The sequence below is a fragment of the Microtus oregoni genome, unplaced genomic scaffold, assembly GCF_018167655.1.
Source record: "Microtus oregoni isolate MIOR12 unplaced genomic scaffold, Mior012 000008F_ref0000371, whole genome shotgun sequence".
NCBI lineage: Eukaryota > Metazoa > Chordata > Mammalia > Rodentia > Cricetidae > Microtus > Microtus oregoni.
In genome coordinates, this window is record NW_024543067.1 from 8,487,665 (window position 1) to 8,508,733 (window position 21,069).

The window sequence follows — 21,069 nt, forward strand, 5'->3', positions numbered from 1 at the left end:
TGACTAGGAATCAGATTTTCTAATACAACCGTCTCATAACTTACGTCTACTTTCTTAAATTGTAAAATAGCACTCATCACTTCTTAGTCACTGTTCTATTGCTGTGGAGCGACAACATAGCCAAGGCAACTCTTACAAAATAAAGCATTTGAGGGCTTGCTTGCAGTTCCAGAGGCATTACCATCATGTTTGGGAGCATGGCAGCACACATGATGCTGGAGAAGTGGCTGAGAGCTACATCCTGGTCAACTGACTGAGAGAGAGAGACTGACACTGAGACTGGCTGGGCTTCTGAACCCCCACCCTCCCAGAGATAAACTTCCTCTAACAAGGCCACTCCTTTTAATTCCTAAGTGAAGAGGAATTCACTTCATCCTTGTCAATCTTCTTTTTTCCAGGGACCTTCCAGTTTTGGGGGCTGGATTTTATTCTGGATTGCAAATCTAGTAATAATTTGGGGATTCTGTTTTGAAAGGAAAGGAAGAGTCTTAATCACACACACATTCAACCTTGTATATACTGTGCTCATCATTTTTTTTTATACTGTGCTCATCTTGTGTACATTTATTACAACTCATAACTGTATCAATCAAAGTATTTCTCTATAGCTTTCATTTTAACTGTATTCATATGATGGGTTTTAATATTGCTATTATCATAATTCCATAAATAAATAGACTTACATAATCAGCAGCCAAATCAAGTAGTAGAACACAAGGCTGGACAGACTAAGACCGCATGCTGATGCTCTTCCCAAAGGACCTGAGTTCAGTTCCTACCACCCACACCAGGTGGCTGATAACCACCTATAACCCCAGTTCTTTTTATTTATTTATTTATTTATTAAAGATTTTTGTCTCTTCCCCACCACCGCCTCCCATTGATGGGGTAAAGTCTTGTGTTTTGTGTTAATTTCACTGGTTAAATAAAGAGACTGCCTTGGCCCTTTAATAGGACATAAAATTAGGTAGGCGGAGTAAACAGAACAGAATGCTGGGAGAAAGAAGCTGAGTCAAGGAGTCGCCATGATTCTCCTACCGGACACAGACACAGGTTAAGATCTTCCCTGGTAAGACACCTCGTGGTGTTACAGGGATATTAGAAATGGGTTAGGTCAATATGTAAGAACTAGCCAATAAGAGGCTGAAACTAATGGGCCAGGCAGTGTTTAAAAGAATAGTTTCCGTGTAATTATTTCGGGGCATAAGCTAGCCATGTGGGCGGCCCGGGGCCGGCCCCACCACTCCTATTACAACATCCCATTTCCCTCCCCCTCCCCCAATCAAGTCCCCTTCCCTCCTCAGTCCAAAGAGCAATCAGGGTTCCCTGCCCTGTGGGAAGTCCAAGGACCACCCACCTCCATCCAGGTCTAGTAAGGTGAGCATCCAAACTGCCTAGGCTCCCACAAAGCCAGTATGTGCAGTAGGATCAAAAACCCATTGCCATTGTTCTTGAGTTCTCAGTAAGTCCTCATTGTCCGCTATGTACAGCGAGTCCGCTATAACCCCAGTTCTAACACCCGCTACTGGTATCCTGAAACAGCCACACACAATGGCATTCACTCACACAGAATACACAAGTGTTACATATACACGAGCCTTTCCTCTTTCCATTTCAATTTATATTCCAAGAAATTATAAACTTGATTTCTCACAACACAGATTAATATTTTTAACATTACATAAATGAGCCAATAATATAACATATACTGATTTTCATTTGATATTATACTTGTGAAGTTAATATTATACATTTATAAGAGCAACATACAAAACTATGAATGACTCAGACTTTAAGCTGTGTCTCTTGATAAAATGTAATCCTCATCCTTAAATATCTCAAATGAAAGACAGAATTCCTCCAAGCAGTAGGAGAATGAAAAAACATACAGAGACGCTCTTTGCAGGTTCCATACAATATTTTTACTTTTCAGTCAAAACTACCTCTAACCAAAAAAAAGATTTTGAAAGTAGCTGTTTTATCTGAGTAAAAATGGGTTGGAAAGAAAAAAAAACAGTATTGCACTTGGGAGGCAGAGGCAGGTGGATCTCTGTGAGTTCAAGGCCAGCCTGGTCTACAAGAGCTAGTTCCAGGACAGGAACCAAAAACTACGAAGAAACCCTGTCTCGGAAAAAAAAAAAAAAAAAAAAAAAAAAAAACCACCACCACCAACAACAACAAAAAAAACCAACAGTATTATAGTTTCTGCCATTATTTTGTACAACTATATTTAAAGGGACAATATAATTTATGAAGTGTGGAACTTTGTTCAAGTTTTCAAACAGAAAGCACTGCCATGCCCTATGAGTACATGCAAACACACACACACAGCAGTAAAACCAGATTATAGTAACATAAATTTAATGTAAGTTGAATAAAAATCTCTTTAAGTCTGTTTTACAGGTAAAGTTCATAGGAAAAGATAGTCTTCATAATTTAAAGCTCTTAAAAGAATATCTACCTAAAAGAAAGAAAGGTTTCTGGTTTGTTTTTAACTACATTTTATTTACTGATTTTTTTTGTTTGTTTGTTTGTTTTTTTCAAGACAGGGCTTCTCTGTGGCTTTGGAGCCTGTCTTGGAACTAGCTCTTGTAGACCAGGCTGGTCTCAAACTCACAGAGATCCACCTGCCTCTGCCTCCCAAGTGCTAGGATTAAGGGCATGCACCACCACCACCCGGCTATTCACTGATTTTTAAAAGTGTACACAAGTGTGCTTATGCAGACATGTGAAGTCAGAGGACAACAGGAATCAGTTCTCTCCTTCCTGGGGATCAAAATCAGGTCATCATCAGGTTTGGCTTTTACCTCCGAGGCATCTCAAAAGCTCACAGTAGATGAGATTTTAAAAGAACATTAACAACATTTAAAAAGAATAACTGTAGGTGCCAAGTTGCCTGGGGGAAGTCACAGCTTGGCACCAATGTTTCATCATCTTTATGCAATATAAAAATCATTTAAAATATATTTGTCTATAGTATTAGTAGTTGTACCAAAATAAGCCAGAAAAGTATTTGCTAGATTTAATTCCAGTTTCTGCTATAGTCTCATCCACTCACTTAAGACAGAGCAGTTAAATCTCAAAGTTAATCAATGACAGACTGGCATCCACAAATCCAGGGACAACATACAGAGCCTTGATTTGAAAGCAGCAGATACAGTAGGATCGGAATGGGAAGGAATAGGTAGCTCTTCCTAGCAGCTTTCAGTCTTGCTGCCTACTGCCTACACTCTCTCCCCCTCACATACCCTTTCCTGGGCAAGGAACATGGAAACAGTTCAGGTTTGTCACTGTTTGCTAACTTTAGAAAATCAGTTATTACACAATACTGATATACTTCTAAATCTTTTCAATGGAACCCAACTTAACATTAGAGGAGTAATTCCACCTACTATATTTAAATTCAGCTTTATAAGTTCAACATTAAGGGCAAAAATTGTTATTATCATCATGTTGAGGTAGCACAGAATTTTATAGTGAAACCTGGCCTGGGAACTTACTGTCACTGAATTAAAAATCCTCCTGTCTCGGCTTCCTGAGTCATGGATGAAATTTATCAAAAAAAAAGGTTTGCTGTAATACTAAAATGAAAATATTGGTGTTACTGTCACATGTGTATGTCCATGGAGGCTGGAGAAGAGTTTGAGACACCCTGCAGCTAGCGTTACAGGGAGCTGTGAGTCACGCTCACAATGTCCCAAGTAAGCAATGGTGGTGAATGCCTGTGAAAGCATTCTGGATGCAGAGGCAGAGAAATCACAAGTTGGGACAAATTTGAATTTGAGCTATTACAAAAAATTAAGTTATCATTTTTCAGAGGTTTCTTTGGTGCTAGAGATACAACTTCACCCTAATATATGAAAGGTCTTGGGTCTAATTTCCAGGATGAAGAAAAAATGTTTATTCTAATATATTACCAAATGGAAATCATAACAAAAATCAAGACACTGCTAATTTAACTACCCTGCCACCACTCCCCCACACACACACACCCTCTCTTCCCCTCCAGGACACAGTGCTCTGAATATCTAGGACTTTCTTGCATAAGAGATGCAAGAATCAAACAAAGTTAGATAAATAGGGCCTGCCCAGCATTTACAAGGACTAGATTAGATCCCTAGCAACAACCCATCACCTTCCCCCTCCCCGCCGCAAGATATAGAGAAATGAAAACTATAAACTCCAAAACAGAATACCCAATGGAGTCCCAAGAGTTCTTTTTCTCCTCCTTCCCTCATGCCGCAACACTGGGTTACAGACAGCAGTGACAGCCTCTACATGGGTACTGCAATCTAAGTCAGGCCCTCAGATTGCACAGCAAATTGGAGAAGGCAAAATGAGTGAATTAAAAAATTATTCTAATCAAAACCAGCATTTTCTTGAGAAAAAAATTGGCAAATATAGAAGCTAACACCAAACAAGACAGGTGTGCTGGACTTATACAAATTCAACAAGAATCCCAGGAGTAGGCAACTCTCTGGGGAGATGGCACTCCCGGGAAGGAAAATGAAAATTTCAGTAACAGTGCTTAAGCCTGTCTGGGCCTCAGATGCACCACCTAGGAGCTCTAAAAACAAAGGTAAAATATCCCTCACATAGAAACTTCAAAGGTAAGTCAGGCCGTTTGCAGATTTTCAGTGCTTCCAAGTTATCCTGAGTGTGCTAGTTAATCCTGACTGTCAACTTTAGACACTTAGAATCATCTGAGAGGTAAACCCTTGGGTGTTGTCTAGGAAGGCTTTCCAAAGCAGCTTACTGAAGTGAGAAGACCCAAGTTGAACGTGGGCAGTATCTTTCACTGCGCTAGACTCGCTGAATGATGACAGGCATGTGCAATGCATCCTGACAGTGGCCAGAGCTTGACTTGTGGGTATCTTCCTCTATCACTCTTCACCTTACTTTCTGAGACAGGGTCTCTCACTAAACCTAGAGCTCCCTGTTTTGGCTAGACTGGCTGGCCAGCAAGCCCCAAGGATTCGCTGTTCTCCACCCCTCACACCACAACACTGGGTTATAGACGGGTCAGTGACCGCCTTTGCATGGGTACTGCAATCAAAGCAGGCTCTCAGATTGCACAGCAAGCACTTATGCACTAAACTATATTCATCTCCCCGGCCTCTTCTCCGGTGACTCCAATGTGAGCGACTTTACAAAGCTGGCTTTAGTCTCAACTCCCGCATCACTCTGTTCACATGTTCATATTAACATATTCTCTGCCTACAAAATCTTTCTAATTAATTTTTTGGTAGATTAAAATTTATGAATGGTGGACCCATTCATAAATGTCTAACAAATACCATCTTTTCCCCTTAACTGGCTCTTTCATTTGTCATTGAGTAAAAATTACACTTTCTACTGTAAACATTGGCAAATAAGAACAATGAAAAAATTCACAGAAAGAAAACATGGGGGAAGGGGGAACAAAACTTACCATACACACCTGCAGAAGGAGTAGAATTGTTCATGGTAGAAGGTCCGTTAATGACACCAGGAGAAAGAAGCTCATCAGATCCCCGCTGAAAAGCAAAATTAGTGCTCAATTAATAACAGTATTGTTTTATATTAAACATAAAGATACTGTAAAAGACAGTTGGAAACAAACTGCAATAAAGAAAAATTACAGCAGATGCTCAGTGTAGTCATGGGGGGAGAGAAAAACAGTGGGGGCATTAATTTTGCAAATGCTTCTGACCAATTACAACTGTCCAAACATGTCTCAAGTACTAAATTGTATGTTGGAGACTACTTTATGACAAAGTTTTTTATAAAATATATTTACATGCAAATAATTTATACATTCTAAGAATCCTGATTTTTCAATACACATTTCTAAAAATAGGGCTACAGGACACATTTTATATCCAAAATTTTGTAATTACTGGTTTCCATACCATCAATCCTAAAAACTATCTTTGATATACACCATTTATCCCCTGTTGGGAGCTGTGAACCCCCAGAATTTCTTGAATCCTGAATTTCTTGTAAACAATGTGTTATGTTTGCAGCTGCTCTAAGCATGAGACCTTCAGGAATTCCTGATGGCAGGAGAGTGGTTTCTGGTGCGTTTGGCTGGGTTATGGCTATCAGTCAAGGATCCCTATATAAGCTGCCCCTGGACACAATAAAGGGGGCATTCCTGTTTCAAGGATGACCCGTGCCTCTGTCTGTGTGTCTTTGTGTGTTTAAATCTCCAGGCCCTTGCCCGGCTCGCGAATGGTCCTGTAGTGCAGGCGATGCAATACAGGAGTAGTACCGTACTGTCGTCACGTAGTACAGGCGGGCGGTACAATCCCCACCCCTGCTTTTTTTTTTTTTTTTTTTTTTTTTTTTGGTTTTTCAAGACAGGGTTTCTCTGTATAGCCCTGGCTGGCCTGAACTTGCTCTGTAGACCAGGCTGGCTTCAAACTCAAAGCTGCTTCTGCCTCTGAGTTCTGGGATTAAATGTGCATGCCACTGTAACTGAAAGTATATATTATATCTTAAGCAAATCTGTTTTCAAAACTGTATTTCTTTATGGTAAGAGAAGTCTGTCTCCTGGTGCTGGGTATTGGCCTGAGAGGAAAACCTCCGACCACTTACTCAGTCACAGCCCCAGACCTTGGTTTTTCTGAGTCTTGTTAAGGCCAAATGGTGATCTCTCTATCCTCTTGCCTCAGTCTTCTGAGTGCAGAGACTGCAGGAAGAGCCATAGTGCCTGTCCAAGCCAGAGTTCTGTCCTACTTACACATCTCAACTCTCAGCACTAAAATGTATCCATCTGATAATTCTTTTCAGTACAATCCTAATTATATCCAAGGTTATAAAAGGGTAACAAATATGTAGTAAAAAGTCAAAACTAATCTATTTCAAATGGATCAAACTTGTTCATCTTGATGAATTTTTAAGAATAAGTTATTTTGGCTCACTGGATGACAGAACTTAATCATCAAATAACTATAAATTTTAGAGTAATACTACCACAAATATTTATTTTTAGTTTTGATGTGTGTGTGTGTATGTGTGTATGTATGTATGCTGTGGGAGTAGAGGGTAGCCCAAGGAGGCCTCCGAAGGAGTTGGATTCCCTGGAATGGAGTTACAGGTGATTGTGAGCTGCTCAGTGTGGATGCTGGAAACCAAATTTTGGTTTTCTGTAAAAGCTCTTAGATACAAAGCTAGCTCTCCAGCCCCTACAACAAACATGTTGGCTTCTGCATTACTACAAACACAATTATTTAAACAATTCTTGGGGTTTTTTTTAATTATTATTTTTTTCTTTGTTTTTTTTCGAGACAGGGTTTCTCTGTGGCTTTGGAACCTGTCCTAACAATTCTTGTTTTAAACACCCAGAAATTACTATCCTCAGCTCTTTTACTCAAGTTTATAGAAGACACACACACACACACAAAAAAAAAAAAAGAATTAAAAAACAAAACAGGATGAAAAAATTTCAAATCCCAACTCATCCAAAAGACCAGTATGTGCCTTACTTAAAGCCAAATGTATGAAATAAAGGTATTATTATGGGTTTCTGGTCTGATAATTATGGATTAACTTTGCAGTTTGCTGTTAAAGTTTTGAGTTTAAAATATAGTGGTAATCTAATGTATCCAACATGGGTTGTTTTTTTTTTTTCTTTTTGGTATTTTCTTTGTGTAACCTTGGCTATCCTGGAACTAGTTCTATAGAAAGGGCTAGCCTCAAACTCACAGAGATCTACCTTCCTCTGCCTCGTGTTACATACATGTGTCTTTAGTATCACTATGTTTCATGTCAAAAATAGAACCGGTTTGGTAAAAAGAAAAAAAAGTTCTTATAAACTTGCCTTTGCTTAAAAAACCACTGACTCAAGCCGGGTGTTAGTGGTGCACACCTTTAATCCCAGCACTTGGGAGGCAGAGGCAGGCGGATCTCTGTGAGTTCGAGACCAGCCTGGTCTACAAGAGCTAGTTCCAGGACAGGCTCCAGAGAAACCCTGTGGGGGAGGACGGGGGGGGGGGGGGGGGGGGTCGGGGTCGGACCTGACTCCTCACTTGGGCCCACGAAGTAACGAAGAGCAAGGGGGAAATCCTGGTAAGTCTCCCTTCACTTCCCAACTACACTCCTTAACTCTGCACATGGGCGTGTTAATCACTACCCAGGAGTAGGCAATATCTAACCTCTGATTTCACTTTGAGGCGGAAGGAATAAAGAAGAGTACCTGAGAGGCATCTTATAATGTCCCATTCCAGGACCCTCCCCCGGACCCCCGCAAGAGTCGAAAGGCCTCAAATCAGTGTCCTAAACCTGCAATCACCATGGATTCCACAAAGAACAGAACCTCACAAATGAGGGTACTGTCCATTAACAGCGAGGCAGCACCCTGGAGCATGACTAATTATCTGAGAACCAGCTTGTCCCTTACTGTAATAAGAGCTCCTTTTTGACCACCTTGCAGAACCAGAAAAAGAGACAATAAACAAACAATCCACACCTTGATCAGCAGTGCTTAGCTTTTAGCTCTTGCCCCACCCACCACCATGCTTCCTGTACCTAATTCTGTATTAGTACCACAAAGATGGGCATGGGAACCCTTCTTTTTGTTCCTCTTCCTAATGCATGGTGATTCAATCTCCTTTCTCTGCTTTTCACAATTACGCATTTTTCTTCACTCACAGCGTGTGGAAACTGTTCTGAAATTCTCGTTATAATCTGAGCAACCCTTTCAAAGAATAGTCTAAAGATGATTATGTCTAAATGTCAAAAAAAAGTTTATGTAGGTTGTAAGCTAAAATAATAAAGAGAAAAATGATGAAAACTCCAGAAGATAAAGGAATAACTTTGTGATTGTGAAGTGAGACACTATTTCTCAGACAGGAAACAAAGAATAGCTAGGTATGTGCCTATAACCTTAGCCCTTAAGAGGTTCAGGCAGGAGGACCACAAGTTCCAGACCAAGGAACATGGTCAAACTGTCTCAAACAAAACAAAACAGCAACCCCCCAAAAAAGCAAAGAAAAATAATACAGATACAGACTTTAAAACCATTTTTGTGTTTACAGTAGAAGAAAAAGTGAAAGGAAACATGATAATGGCACACTATGTATGTGAATAATCAAAAGGATGTATACCCATAAAACACAAGAAACAAGAGATGACAAGTGAGCAGCATCTCACCATGCGGCAGTAGACTGGGACCACCGTCCTTTCCTGTGAAAGGATTGCCAACCCTCCATTCTTGTGATGCCTGCAGTAGGAAGAACAACTTCCCGACTCACTGACACTTGGCCTCTACAGTATGAACATGACGCATATTTCACACAAGCATTAGCTAATCTTTTTGCCAAGCTTTTTTGTCGTTATTGTTGCTGCTGTCTGTTTTCTTTGCTTTCACTCAGTAATGACAACATAGAAGGAAGTCTACTCTAGCAGCCGAATTTCCAGCACAAGAATAAGTAAATCCACCCACGCTGGAAATGAACAAGAAGTATTTTTCTAACATTATACGCAATCAATATGGGAAAACAAGTCTAATCTTATTTGTTTTTCAGGAACATGTTAAGACCCTAACAGAAACCATCATGTGAAGAAAGGTGGCAAAATGGAGCATTGGTAAGGTGGAACAACAAAAAAACAAAACTCTTAGAATTAAATGGAACTTTAACTGCATGTGATTTAATGGATACAACTTTTAACACTATCCAACCTATGAATAGCAAACATATGAACATCTAAAGGATCCCTGTGACCTACCCCTATGCAGACTCAAGAGATGCTTACTTATGCGCACTTAGATGTAAGGCTATCCCCAGGGCATTACTCATATTAGAGTGGCAAGAAACAACCAAGTGCCATCAACAACAGAATAAATCTTTATCAGTGCATGCAAAGGTTATACAGAGGTAATAATGTAATCTCAAATATTAAGAGGTCAATCACTAAGAATACACTCAGTGTTATCTTGTGTTAGGTTTATTACTACTACTTTGTATGATGTAAATGTGTGTAAGGGAGTCAGTTCTCTACTCAAAAGACAAAAATGTTTTATAGAAGGAAAAAGACTGTATCATGGATAAACAATTAACAGTATTGCCAAGGAAGTCTTAACAGGTTGAAAAATGAAGCCATGATGTGACAGGTGTGGGAGGGAGGTTAGCGCTGCATCAACAGTCTCCTTAGAAACACACGATCAGTTTACATAAGTCCAGCAATTTCCTGTGGACTTGTTAACGCTCTAAGTCAACACACAAATCAGCTTCATTTGGCACAAGCATCAATTATTGATGCTCCCACCTACTGAAAACAATTAAATATACAGGGACAACAAAGCAAAGAAATATTGTGATTAAGTAGTATAAATAAAATGTTCCATTATCAAATCTGACAGGAACTGGTTTTATTTGCAATTCAAGTGAAAATATTAATGTGATTAAAAGACAATCTGTACAACTGAGAAAAAGCCACTAAGTAACATGCAAGATTTTGAAAATAACCAGATCTAAATTTCAGATCATACCTAACGTGCACATGAAATTCTAGGCTCTATCAAAAATTCTTAATTCTCTAGAATTCTAACTTTTCTTCATATGAACAGAATCTTAAAATATTGCAATTAATATCCAAGTACTACCTCCAAACAAAGCAAAGTTTCTAGCCAATGAATTAACCCCTTATGAAACTTTGTAGAACAGAAAATTTGTTTTGTTGGGCAGTGGTGGCGCACGCCTTTAATCCCAGCATTTGGGAGGCAGAGGCAGGTGGATCTCAGTAAGTTTATGGACAGCCTGGTCTACAAAGCAAATCCTAGGACAGCCAGGATAGTTACACAGAGAAACCATGTCTTGAAAAACAATCACACACACACACACACACATACACACACACACACACACACACACACACACACACACTGATGTCATGTGCCACATTTATCAGTTTATATACACCGAGACATCCTTACATCCCTGGAATATAGCCTATTTCAACTGGAGGTATAATATTAATGTACGGCTGAGCTAGATTTGCTAGTTTTGTTGACAATTCTTGTATCTCTTCATCATTACAGAGTAACCTCTTTTCAAATTTTTTTTTATTTAATGTATATTTTCTCTACTCACTTTTGGTTTCTGCTTGTGGGGAATTGTTTTTGATCCTTTCATTTTGGTTTTTATGTATCTTCAATAATGAACTGGGTTTCTCTCAGGCAGCATATAAAAGATAGTTGTATCTTTTAGCTGAAATCTGAATCCATTTACATCCAAGGTTATTACTAATAAAACATGTTTTTGCTGGGCAAAGTGGCACATGCCTTTAATCCCAGCACTTGAGAGGCAGAGGCAGGCAGATCTCCTAGAGTCTGAGGCCAGCCTGGCCTACATAATGAGTCCCAGGACAGTCAGGAGTACATAGAAAAAAACCCTATCTCAAAAAAAAAAAAAAATCTTGATATTCTGTTAAAATACTTTTAGTTGTTTCGATTCCTTCATTCTTTGGTAGTTTTCTCTAATTGATTCTTGTGAGCATCATTTCATACTTTTTTTTACATTTTTTCATTTATTGCAGCTACTCTGGTGATAAGTCATTCCCTTGGCTTTTGTTGTCTTGGAAAGTGTTTCTTCTTCAATTCTAAAGAATAATTCTAGTAGGTACAGTAATCTTGGTTGCTCCTTTCTATCGCACCCCAGGATTTTGAATATATATCATCCATTTGATTCTAGTCTATATGGTTTTTCCCAGAGACATCTATTTTGAGATTAATAGCTCTTCCCTTCATTATATTTTTGATTTTTTGTGGTGCTGGGATCAAATTCAGGCCTTTGTGAATGCCAGGCAAGTGCTCTACCACTAAGCTAAATGCACAAGCTAACTTAACACCTTTTTACTTGCTATTTAAAAATTTAAAAAGAATTCTCTTTACCTCATACTTTTGACGGATTTACTATAAGCCTTGGGAAGAATCTGAAAGAAAGAAAGAAAGAAAGAAAGAAAGAAAGAAAGAAACAAAGAAAGAAAGGCAGGCAGGCCAAATCTAAAGACTCTTTTGAACCTATTAGACCTAGATATGTATTTCTTTCCTAATATTTGGAAAGACTTCAAGTATTTCATGGAATAGACTTTTTTTTCACATAGGGTCTTGCTGTGGAACTTTCTACACAGGTTGGCAATTCTCAAATTGACAATCCTCCTGCCTCTGCCTCCCAAATCATAGGGTAACAGGTGTGCCCTACCACACCTAGCCACCTCTTAACTTTAATATATATCTTTATTGCTTATTTGTCAATTCAACATTACTTCTTGATGCTCATTGTGAAAGAGAAAGCTATTAAAGGTAGCAATCTCCCCACCCCTTTCCACCAGTCTATCCCTTTTATTATAATTGTCACATTCTGCCCTGCAATCATAGCATACTGGGCTCTGCCCATTCCTATGGTGACTAAAGGGTGACTCAAAGTCGAAAATCAAGAAATATCACTTTTAGCTGGGTGGTGGTGGCTCACTCCTTTAATCCCAGCACTTGGGAGGCAGAGGCAAGTGGATCTCTGTGAGTTCGAGGCCAGCCTGGTCCACAAGAGCTAGTTCCAGGACAGGCTCCAAAACCACAGAGAAACCCTGTCTCGAAAAACAAAAGAAAAAGAAATAGCACTTCTATAACTATGTCATTATTATTATTAAGGAATCCCAGTCCTGATACAGTTCATTTTCTATTCTGTGGTCCAATGTCACAATCTTACAGCTACATGACAACAAAAACAAACAAAAAAGTTTCTCATTATTATTATTAAGGAATCCCAGTCCTGATACAGTTCATTTTCTATTCTGTGGTCCAATGTCACAATCTTACAGCTACATGACAACAAAAACAAACAAAAAAGTTTCTAGATTTAAGGTCAAATGCACTACTGTAGTCCCATTAACTGCACAACATCGTGTCATAGTGTAACATGGTCCATTAACAACCACAATTTCCTTACCCCAATTGTTTGGATTTCCATGACATCTTTAAAGACTTTACTTTTGGTTTTGTTTATAATCTTATCCTATATCATACCAATTTTTGTTTCAAAACAGTATTCATTCCACCAGGATCTCCTTGCACAAGTCTAGAGTGATGGCTTTCTAAGCATTCTGGACAGATGTCTACCTACGTCTTTTCTCTGCTCTTCTGGGATGGCTCAACATTTTTTTAAAACCTTTTTCTCCTTGTTCTTAGTTTGCTTTTTCATCTTGTTTAGGCACATCCCTAACGTCAACACAGCCAAGTTTCTACGCCAGTGCCAATGTGAGAACTCCACACATATAAACAGGATCATCTGACTTACAGTATTGGGTTAAATTATTTCTCAAGAAAATTATAAGGTGTTACTGTTTTCATGGAGTATGTAACGTGGCTGCTAAGTTTCCAGTCCAACTGGCAGTCTAACCAGACCTTCACTTATTTAAAATTGACTTCTTTCTTCCTGGATTCTTCAGAATCACGTCCTCATCCAGGGAACTTTGCAATTTCATGATAAAAGAACTTATTTGGGTGGTGGTCTTTCATATTCATGTTGCTAGCTGAGCACCTGGTCTTTGGTCTATAGCATGAAATTAATATGAATGGCTTACTCTCATGCTCAAATTTAACTGTATAGATATTTTCAAAAGCTAGAGGAATATATGGGTTCCAGAAATTAAGACGCTAAAAGAAAAAACCCAAAGGAAGCAGGACAACTTCAAGCACTTTATGTGAGGGTGACACAGACAAATGGCTACAGACTAAGGTTGAAGAACCAAAAGACTCAGTGAAAGGATGCTTTTAAAATAAATTTTGTTGCTTAAAAAAAAAAAAACCCTCAAGTATACAAAGCCTCAGAAGACCTGCCATACAAACACATGTTCATTTTGTTGGAAAAAAAAATCATTCAAGTCAAAAGAGAAAGCCAAAGGCAATAGGTGACTCAAGAAAGACAGAAATGGGAACTGGAGAGATGGTTCCACAGTTAGGAGCACAGGTTGCTCTTTCAGAGGTCCTGGGTTCAAGTTCCAGTGCTCATATGGCAGGCAGTTCAACCTTCCAGTTTTGGCCTCCATGAGTATCCAAGTAGTGCACATAGATAAACGCAAAATAGATAGATAGATGGATAGATAGATAGATAGATAAGTAATTTCTTTTAAAAAGCACATTACTATAGTCCCTCTGCTGAAGAGGTAGAAACAGAAGAATCCTTAGGACTTCCTGACAGGCCAGTCCACCACAATAGCACAGTCAGTAAATTCCAGGTTCAGTGAGAGACCCTGCCAAAGTGGGGCTGGTGAGACAGCTCATCTGGTAAAGGTATTAGCCTCCCAAGCATGGCAGTTTGCATTCTATCATCCCCAGACTCCACATAAAGGTAGGAACCTAAAAAGAACTCCACAGTTATTCTCTGACCTCCACATGTGAGTGTGAGCACACAGGTACAATACACACACACACAAAGTTAAAACTGAAAAATAAGGGACACTTGGGAGGCAAAAGCCAGTTCGAGGCCAGCCAGGTCTACAGAGTGAGCGAGTTCCAGAACTACACAGAGAAACCCTGCCTCAAAAAACCATAGACAGAGAGAGAGAGAGAGAGAGAGAGAGAGAGAGAGACAGAGACAGAGACACAGAGAGAGAGAGAGGGAGAATGAACGAATAAATGAATGGTGGGAAGCAACTTGGGGGAAAAAAATCCAACAGACCTCTCACCTTCACTCAAAAATTCATGCACACAGGAGCACACATACACACACATAAACACAACCTAGAAAAGAACTAATGAAGATACAAACTCTCACACATAGGCACATACACGTTCATACTCACCAACACACAAAAATAATGAGTATCTTGTAAAAGCACTTACCATCAAAAAGTAAAGTCGCAACACAAAGAAAACAATGCCAATACAAAACAGAAAGATGAAAATCAAACTTTTAATAAATCCTTAGAGACTAATAAGCTGAACATACAAATAAGACAAGAGGCCCGAGCATGGTGGTGCACGCCTTCCTTTAATCCCAGCACTCGGGAGGCAGAGGCAGGAGGATTTCTGTGAATTTGAGGCCAGCCTGTTCTACAAAGGCACTTCCACAATAGTTAGGGCTACACAGTAAAACTCTGTCTAGAAGAAAAAGAAAAAAATTCTCTCTCTCTCTCTCTGTGTGTGTGTGTGTGTGTGTGTGTGTAGACACATACATACATAGACAGATCAAGAGAAAACAAATGATATCAATAACCTGTGCTAACAGATACTGAATATAGAACCAGACACCTAGCTAGAAATAAACATTTACAAAAGCAGACATTCTGGGCTTCAGTTCTAACTAAGTGGGAGAGCATTTATCTCACTTGCACAAAGAAGGTGGAGCAGCACAGATATTGTATCAGGTTGGTAAGCTTATCTGTCAAGGGCCAGATAATAAAGAGTCTTGGGCCAACCATTCAGCTATGCTGCTGCAAGAACAAAAGGTAACCATGTACAACACAGAAATGAGCCATTCTGGTCCAGTAAAACGTAGATACTAAGATTTAAAATTCACCTATTTTTCTCTTGTTATGAAATATTAATCTTATTTTTTAGCTCTTAGATGTATAAAAACTATTTTAGTTTGCAAAACATATAAAAATAATAAATGACAGTGAGCTCTATTTAGCTCTTTGTTCCCAGTTTGCCAATTCCTGTATTAGTTTGTTAAAGAAGTCTCAATTTCATCCAAAGGATCTACTGAGATTATTTTTCTGGGATCAAATAAGCAATAAGCAGGCTCCAGTGCTACAAGGCCTGCACTCAGGAAGGTGAAACAAGAGGATTGTGCTCCAGGCTGCTGGGGCTACACAGTAGAGAGGAAGAAAGACAAAGGAAGGAAAAGGGAGAAAAGCAAGAAAAAGAGAAGGAATGAGTTAGAAGTAGTAACAAAAGAATAGATTGTATTTAGAAATTAGAATTTTAAAAGTACTAAATAAGTCATGGGTTAAAAAGAAAAACAAAAAAAAGAAATTATAAGGTACTTAGAAATAATGTAATTAATCACTTCTGTGAAACTTCAAAGCCATTTTCAGTACCTTAAACAGAGCTCGTCTCAAAATAAAATTAAAAACAAAACAAACAAGCAACAACAACAAAAACTTACATTGGTGGTATAGTATTTGCCTAGCATTTGAAGCCCTGGCTCAGCTCCCAGGTGGGAAAGCTGAGGAATAAACTATAAAGAATCTATCCAAAACCTACTGACTGTGAAAGAAAAATGACATGGCTGCTTTACAGTTTAAAAGACTAGCAATCACCTTAAGAGAGTTAAGAGTCAGACACGGAATGGGGGAAATGGGAAAATGTTCACTAAGAGGGGTGATGATGGCTCAGCAAGTAAAGACAAGAGCCATCAATGATTCAAGCCTGACCCACTTGAGTTCCATTCCTAGAACCCACATAAAGGGAGAGAACTGACTCAAAGTTGTCCTTTGACACACATACACCCCATATTGTAATAAATTGATTTTAGGCTAACTAAATAGTTAAGGGGTATACAAGTTATTTCAATTATTCTTATGATTTTTTCCTTAAATTTACAATTTTAAAAAATGGAATTTACATTAGTGTATGCATATGTATGGTGTGTGTATATATATGTGTGTATACATAGGCATTATTATACATTAGTTTTATGGCTAGGTCTAAAGTAAGTCTCAAATTCTCCTGTAAGCAGCTTAGATACATTTATTTCCATATGGTTACCCAGGTAGTCTAACCCCATTTGTAGAAAATAAGCTCAATGTAAATTTTAAAATAAAATTTAAATATCCTAGAACAGTTGGAGCAGTTTAGAGGATCTACACCACATGATTTCAGGATATATTACATACCTGCTAATATTAGGAGCATGTAATATTAACATAAGCACAGATAAATAGAGCAGAATAGCCCAACTCACACTTGGTAAATTGACTTCAACCATGGTGCCTAATAATTCAGTCTAGAAAATTTTTTCAACAAATAAATGAGAAAATCTTCCTTTACATAGTCAGACACACAGCTGTCTTTTAAGTCAGGATTTCAGAATGTAGGCTTAGCTGACCTAAAACTCTAAGTAGACCAGATTGGTCTTGAATTCAGCCTCCTGTCTCTGCCTCCCAAGTACTAGGTGCATGAGGCACCACACCCAGCCCTTGAATACTTATAAAAATCAAGTTGTTGGGCACTCCTATAAAGGATTTTTCTTAATCTGATTTGAAGCAGGAAGACACACCCTAAACTGAGCCAAAAAAAAAAAAAAGGCAGTTTTCTTCTATCTAAGTCTTGCCTTCACACTTAGTGGCAAGTTCATCTGTCTTGTCACTCTAGCCGGTATTAAATGCAGCAGAGACTGAAAACCAGCAGCTTCCTAGGTAGTAATGCACTCCAACTCTAGCACCAACAGGGACTGCAGAGGCACAAGCACCAACAGGGACTGCAGAGGCACACAGGCTTCTGGTCTGAACAAATGGCAGATTCTCCACCTTTCTGTCAAAAGACAGCCACTGCTGGACTACCCAGACCATTGTCTCTAAGCCAATCAAATAAACACACATACATGTGTAGGTATTCATTCTATGCGTTCGGTTCCTTTAGAAACCCCTGACTAATGCATTCCTACACTAATGTGTAAACATCTTTACTCCATCCAAAGAAGAAAGGGCAGTTCCTCAAATTCTATTCCCTGCAAGCCTTCCTGGCTTAACTACAGGGGTGTGGGGGAATTTAAGGCAGCACAGAACAAGAAGAGGTCCATGAAAAGCTGAAACTAAGGACATTCCGAATGTGTCCCTTCTCAAGATCCTACATCTCAGGCTCTGCTACACAGCAACGGATTACAGCTGAAAGAGCTTTAGGGTCAGGCTCTAAAAAGACTCAGACAAGGACAACAGGAAAACTGAAGCTTTTGGTTAGGCAAATACCAAACCCAACTCAATTCCTAGACAGATCAGCATAGAACTTGTCACCTCAATGACTTTTTTTGCCTCTAATTTCTCTTCTGATATATTTGCCTTTCCACAAAGTAAAAGTTACCTTAAGAGGTAAACAAATATAAACACAGGTAGGTATTAAGCCCCTGAACAGAATCATGAGAAAAAAAAATTTTTTTTGAGACAAAGAGTTTCTTTGTGTAGATGTAGCTGGCATCAAACTTAAGAGGTCTACTTCCCTCTTGTCTACCCCGCCCTGCCCAACCCAGTGCTGGTACTGAAGGCACACCCCACCATGTCCAGTTAGGACAAAACTTTTTAAAACTAAGATAACAAGTTTTCAAATACCCCTTGGTGGTGGGCATATACCTTTAATCCCAGCACTTAGGAGGCAGAGGCAGGCGGATCTCTGTGAGTTCGAGGCCAGGCTATCCTGAAAAAAAAAAAAAAACGGAAAAAAAGATTTCAAATAGCTATGACCAATGTTATAAGGTTCTCTACTAAAAACAAGTGGAAAACATATAATAAAGACAATTTAAACATATGTAAATTCTAAAAGAAATAAAATATTAGAAGAAAATACTGACCAGGTACAATGGTACATGCCCTCAATCCCAGCACTTAGGAGGCAGAATTAAGTAGATTTATGTGAAGTTGAGGCTAGCCTGGTCCACACAGAAAGTTCTAGGGTCAAAGACTAAGACCCTGATGGAAAGAAGTAAAGATTGATACATACTGTATTAAAAATGAAATCTTAGCCTGGCGGTGATTAGGCAGGAGGCAGATCTCTGTGAGTTCAAGGCCGGCCTGTTCCACACAGCAAGTTCCAGAACTGGCTCCATAGCTACTGGGAAACCCTGTCTCAAAAAAACAAACAAACAAAAAACAAAGGGCTGGAGAGATGGCACAGAGGTTAAAAGCAATGGTTGCTCATGCAGAGGTCCTGAGTTCAATTCCCAGCAACCACATGGTGACTCACAACCACACAACCAACTGTAAATAGATCTGGCACCCTCTTCTGGCATGCAGGCAAACACTGTATACATAATAAAGAAATACATCTTCTAAAAAACAAACAAACAAAAAGAAATCTTTGGCTGGTAAGACGGTCCCAGGAGTAAAAACACTACCAAACCTGATGACTTGAGTTCATCTCTGGGTCCCATATGATGGAAGGGAAAGAATGAGCTCTCACAAATTGTTCTCTGACCCCGACATGTATGCCACAGTGTATACACAGACAAAATAAAATCTGTGATGGGTTCATTAGTAAACTAGGTATTACTGAAGAAATAAATCAATAAACTTCAAAGTATTTCAATAGAGGCTATGGGTATAAGTTCAGTCATAGATTGCACGCCTAGCCCCAGTACTGCAGAGCTTAAAGAGATAAGGATATTTCAATAAAATTTCCCAAACTGAAATACTGAGTGGAAAAAAAAAACAATAAAAACCCAAAACACCCAATAACATGTGACAATTTCAAATGAGTAAGAGAGACAAAACCAAAATGTCCAAAAGGCGAAGAAAAAAATACATTACAGCCCATGAATTTGAGAGAAAGCAAAAGGGAATAAATGGGAGGAGCTGGAGGGAAGAAAGAGAAGGGGAAAAGCAACGTAATTTTAACAGGTTGGAGGGTGAGATCAGCTCCAGCAGGATACTTCTGACCTCTACTCGGATGCTGTGGCACATACATAAGTAATTGTGCTATATTTTGTCTATAAGAAACACTGAAGAGCCAGTGGTGGTGGTGGTGGCAGCACAAATCTTTAATTCCAGCACTCATGAGGCAGAGACAGGTAGAGGCCAGCCTGATCTACAGAACTAATTTCAGGACAGCTAGGGCTATACAGAGAAAGGAAGGAAGGGAAAGAGGGAACGAGACGGAAAAGAAAGGAATAAAATGAAACATTGAAGACTTAACAGATGGCCTAGAAAGATGGCTCCAGGACTGACCACTTGTTACTCTAGGGTTCAACTCCCAGTACCAACATGAAGATTCATAACTTTCTGCAACTTTAGTTCTAGAGAATCTGATGACCTCTTCTGGCCTCCAAGGCATCAAGCACACAGTCAAAACACTCATATAAAATCTTAAAAAAAAATTAACCACTAGATAGCACATAAAAGGGTACTAATAAATTTCACTACAGTTATCAAATCAATAACAAAATTCCAAGTATAATGAAATATTACTGATACTAATTATTCGGCTATGACCTTTAGAGCCACCTAAAAGTAAAATCCAGCAGCACCAAGGGTTACAAAGGATGAGAGACAACCTGAGCTCTATAGACGAAACTGGGCCATCAGGCACATTCAAGGAAGTATGGCCATAGATGTGACCTCTGATATAAAGCAGGCTGTGTAAGTACAGACATTTTAGGAAATGGCTCAACAGCTCATGAGTAGGCGCTTCCATCACTATAATGAAATACCTGGGACAACTAACTTACAAGAGAAGTTTGTTCAGTTGATAGTCTGGAGGTTCTGGTCTAAGATCAAGCAGATGTACTACTGTTTTGGGTCCCTAGTGAGAAGGCAAGGTAGAAATGGCAGTGTGTGCATAATAGACAAACAGTTCACCTAAAGGTCAGAAAGTAATGGGAAAGAGGAAAGTGCCAGCATCCCACAATCTCATGGAAACCTAAAACCTTCTCAGGAGACTGAACCTCCTTCCTAGTAGGCTCTATTAATTCCCCAAAATGCTACCCCACAGAGTGAGCCTTTGACATACAGACCTTTAGGGAACATTCAAGATCCAAACACTATTAAACAGTTTTTGTTAAACATGCATGCCCCATCACCTTTTAGCTGCACTTTCATTCCTGGGCTCAGAAGAGAGAAACAACAGTATGCTAAACACATAAACACCCATTCACAGAAGCTTTATTGGCAATATTTCCAAACTGGAAAGAACTCAAGTGCCCACCAACATGAGAACAAATTTTAAGACACAATAAAATACAGATAAAAGAAGATGGACAGCCACATAGAATTCCTACTATTAAACAACACAGATAAAGTCGAAAAATCATTTTGCTAAATAAAAAACTATCATAACCATAAAGTTTATGCTCTATGAATCTATTCATATAAAAACAGGTAAAACCAATCCACATTAACAGAAATCATAAAATCAGAACAGTTGCCTAGACTGTGTCT

General features: G+C 39.0%; 1 protein-coding gene across 3 annotated transcripts in view; it reads right to left on the minus strand.

The window, feature by feature from the left end:
• Ptbp3 (polypyrimidine tract binding protein 3) overlaps window positions 1-21,069 on the minus strand; it is an 81,413-nt gene that overhangs the window by 53,350 nt on the left and 6,994 nt on the right. For 2 of the 3 annotated variants that reach the window (XM_041656749.1, XM_041656747.1), the window contains one exon: window positions 5,432-5,516. In XM_041656749.1, the coding sequence (XP_041512683.1) occupies window positions 5,432-5,465 (34 nt within the window). In that variant the 5' untranslated portion in view covers window positions 5,466-5,516. The remainder of the gene's footprint in view (window positions 1-5,431; window positions 5,517-21,069) is intronic. The other variant, XM_041656748.1, reaches the window with a different exon arrangement.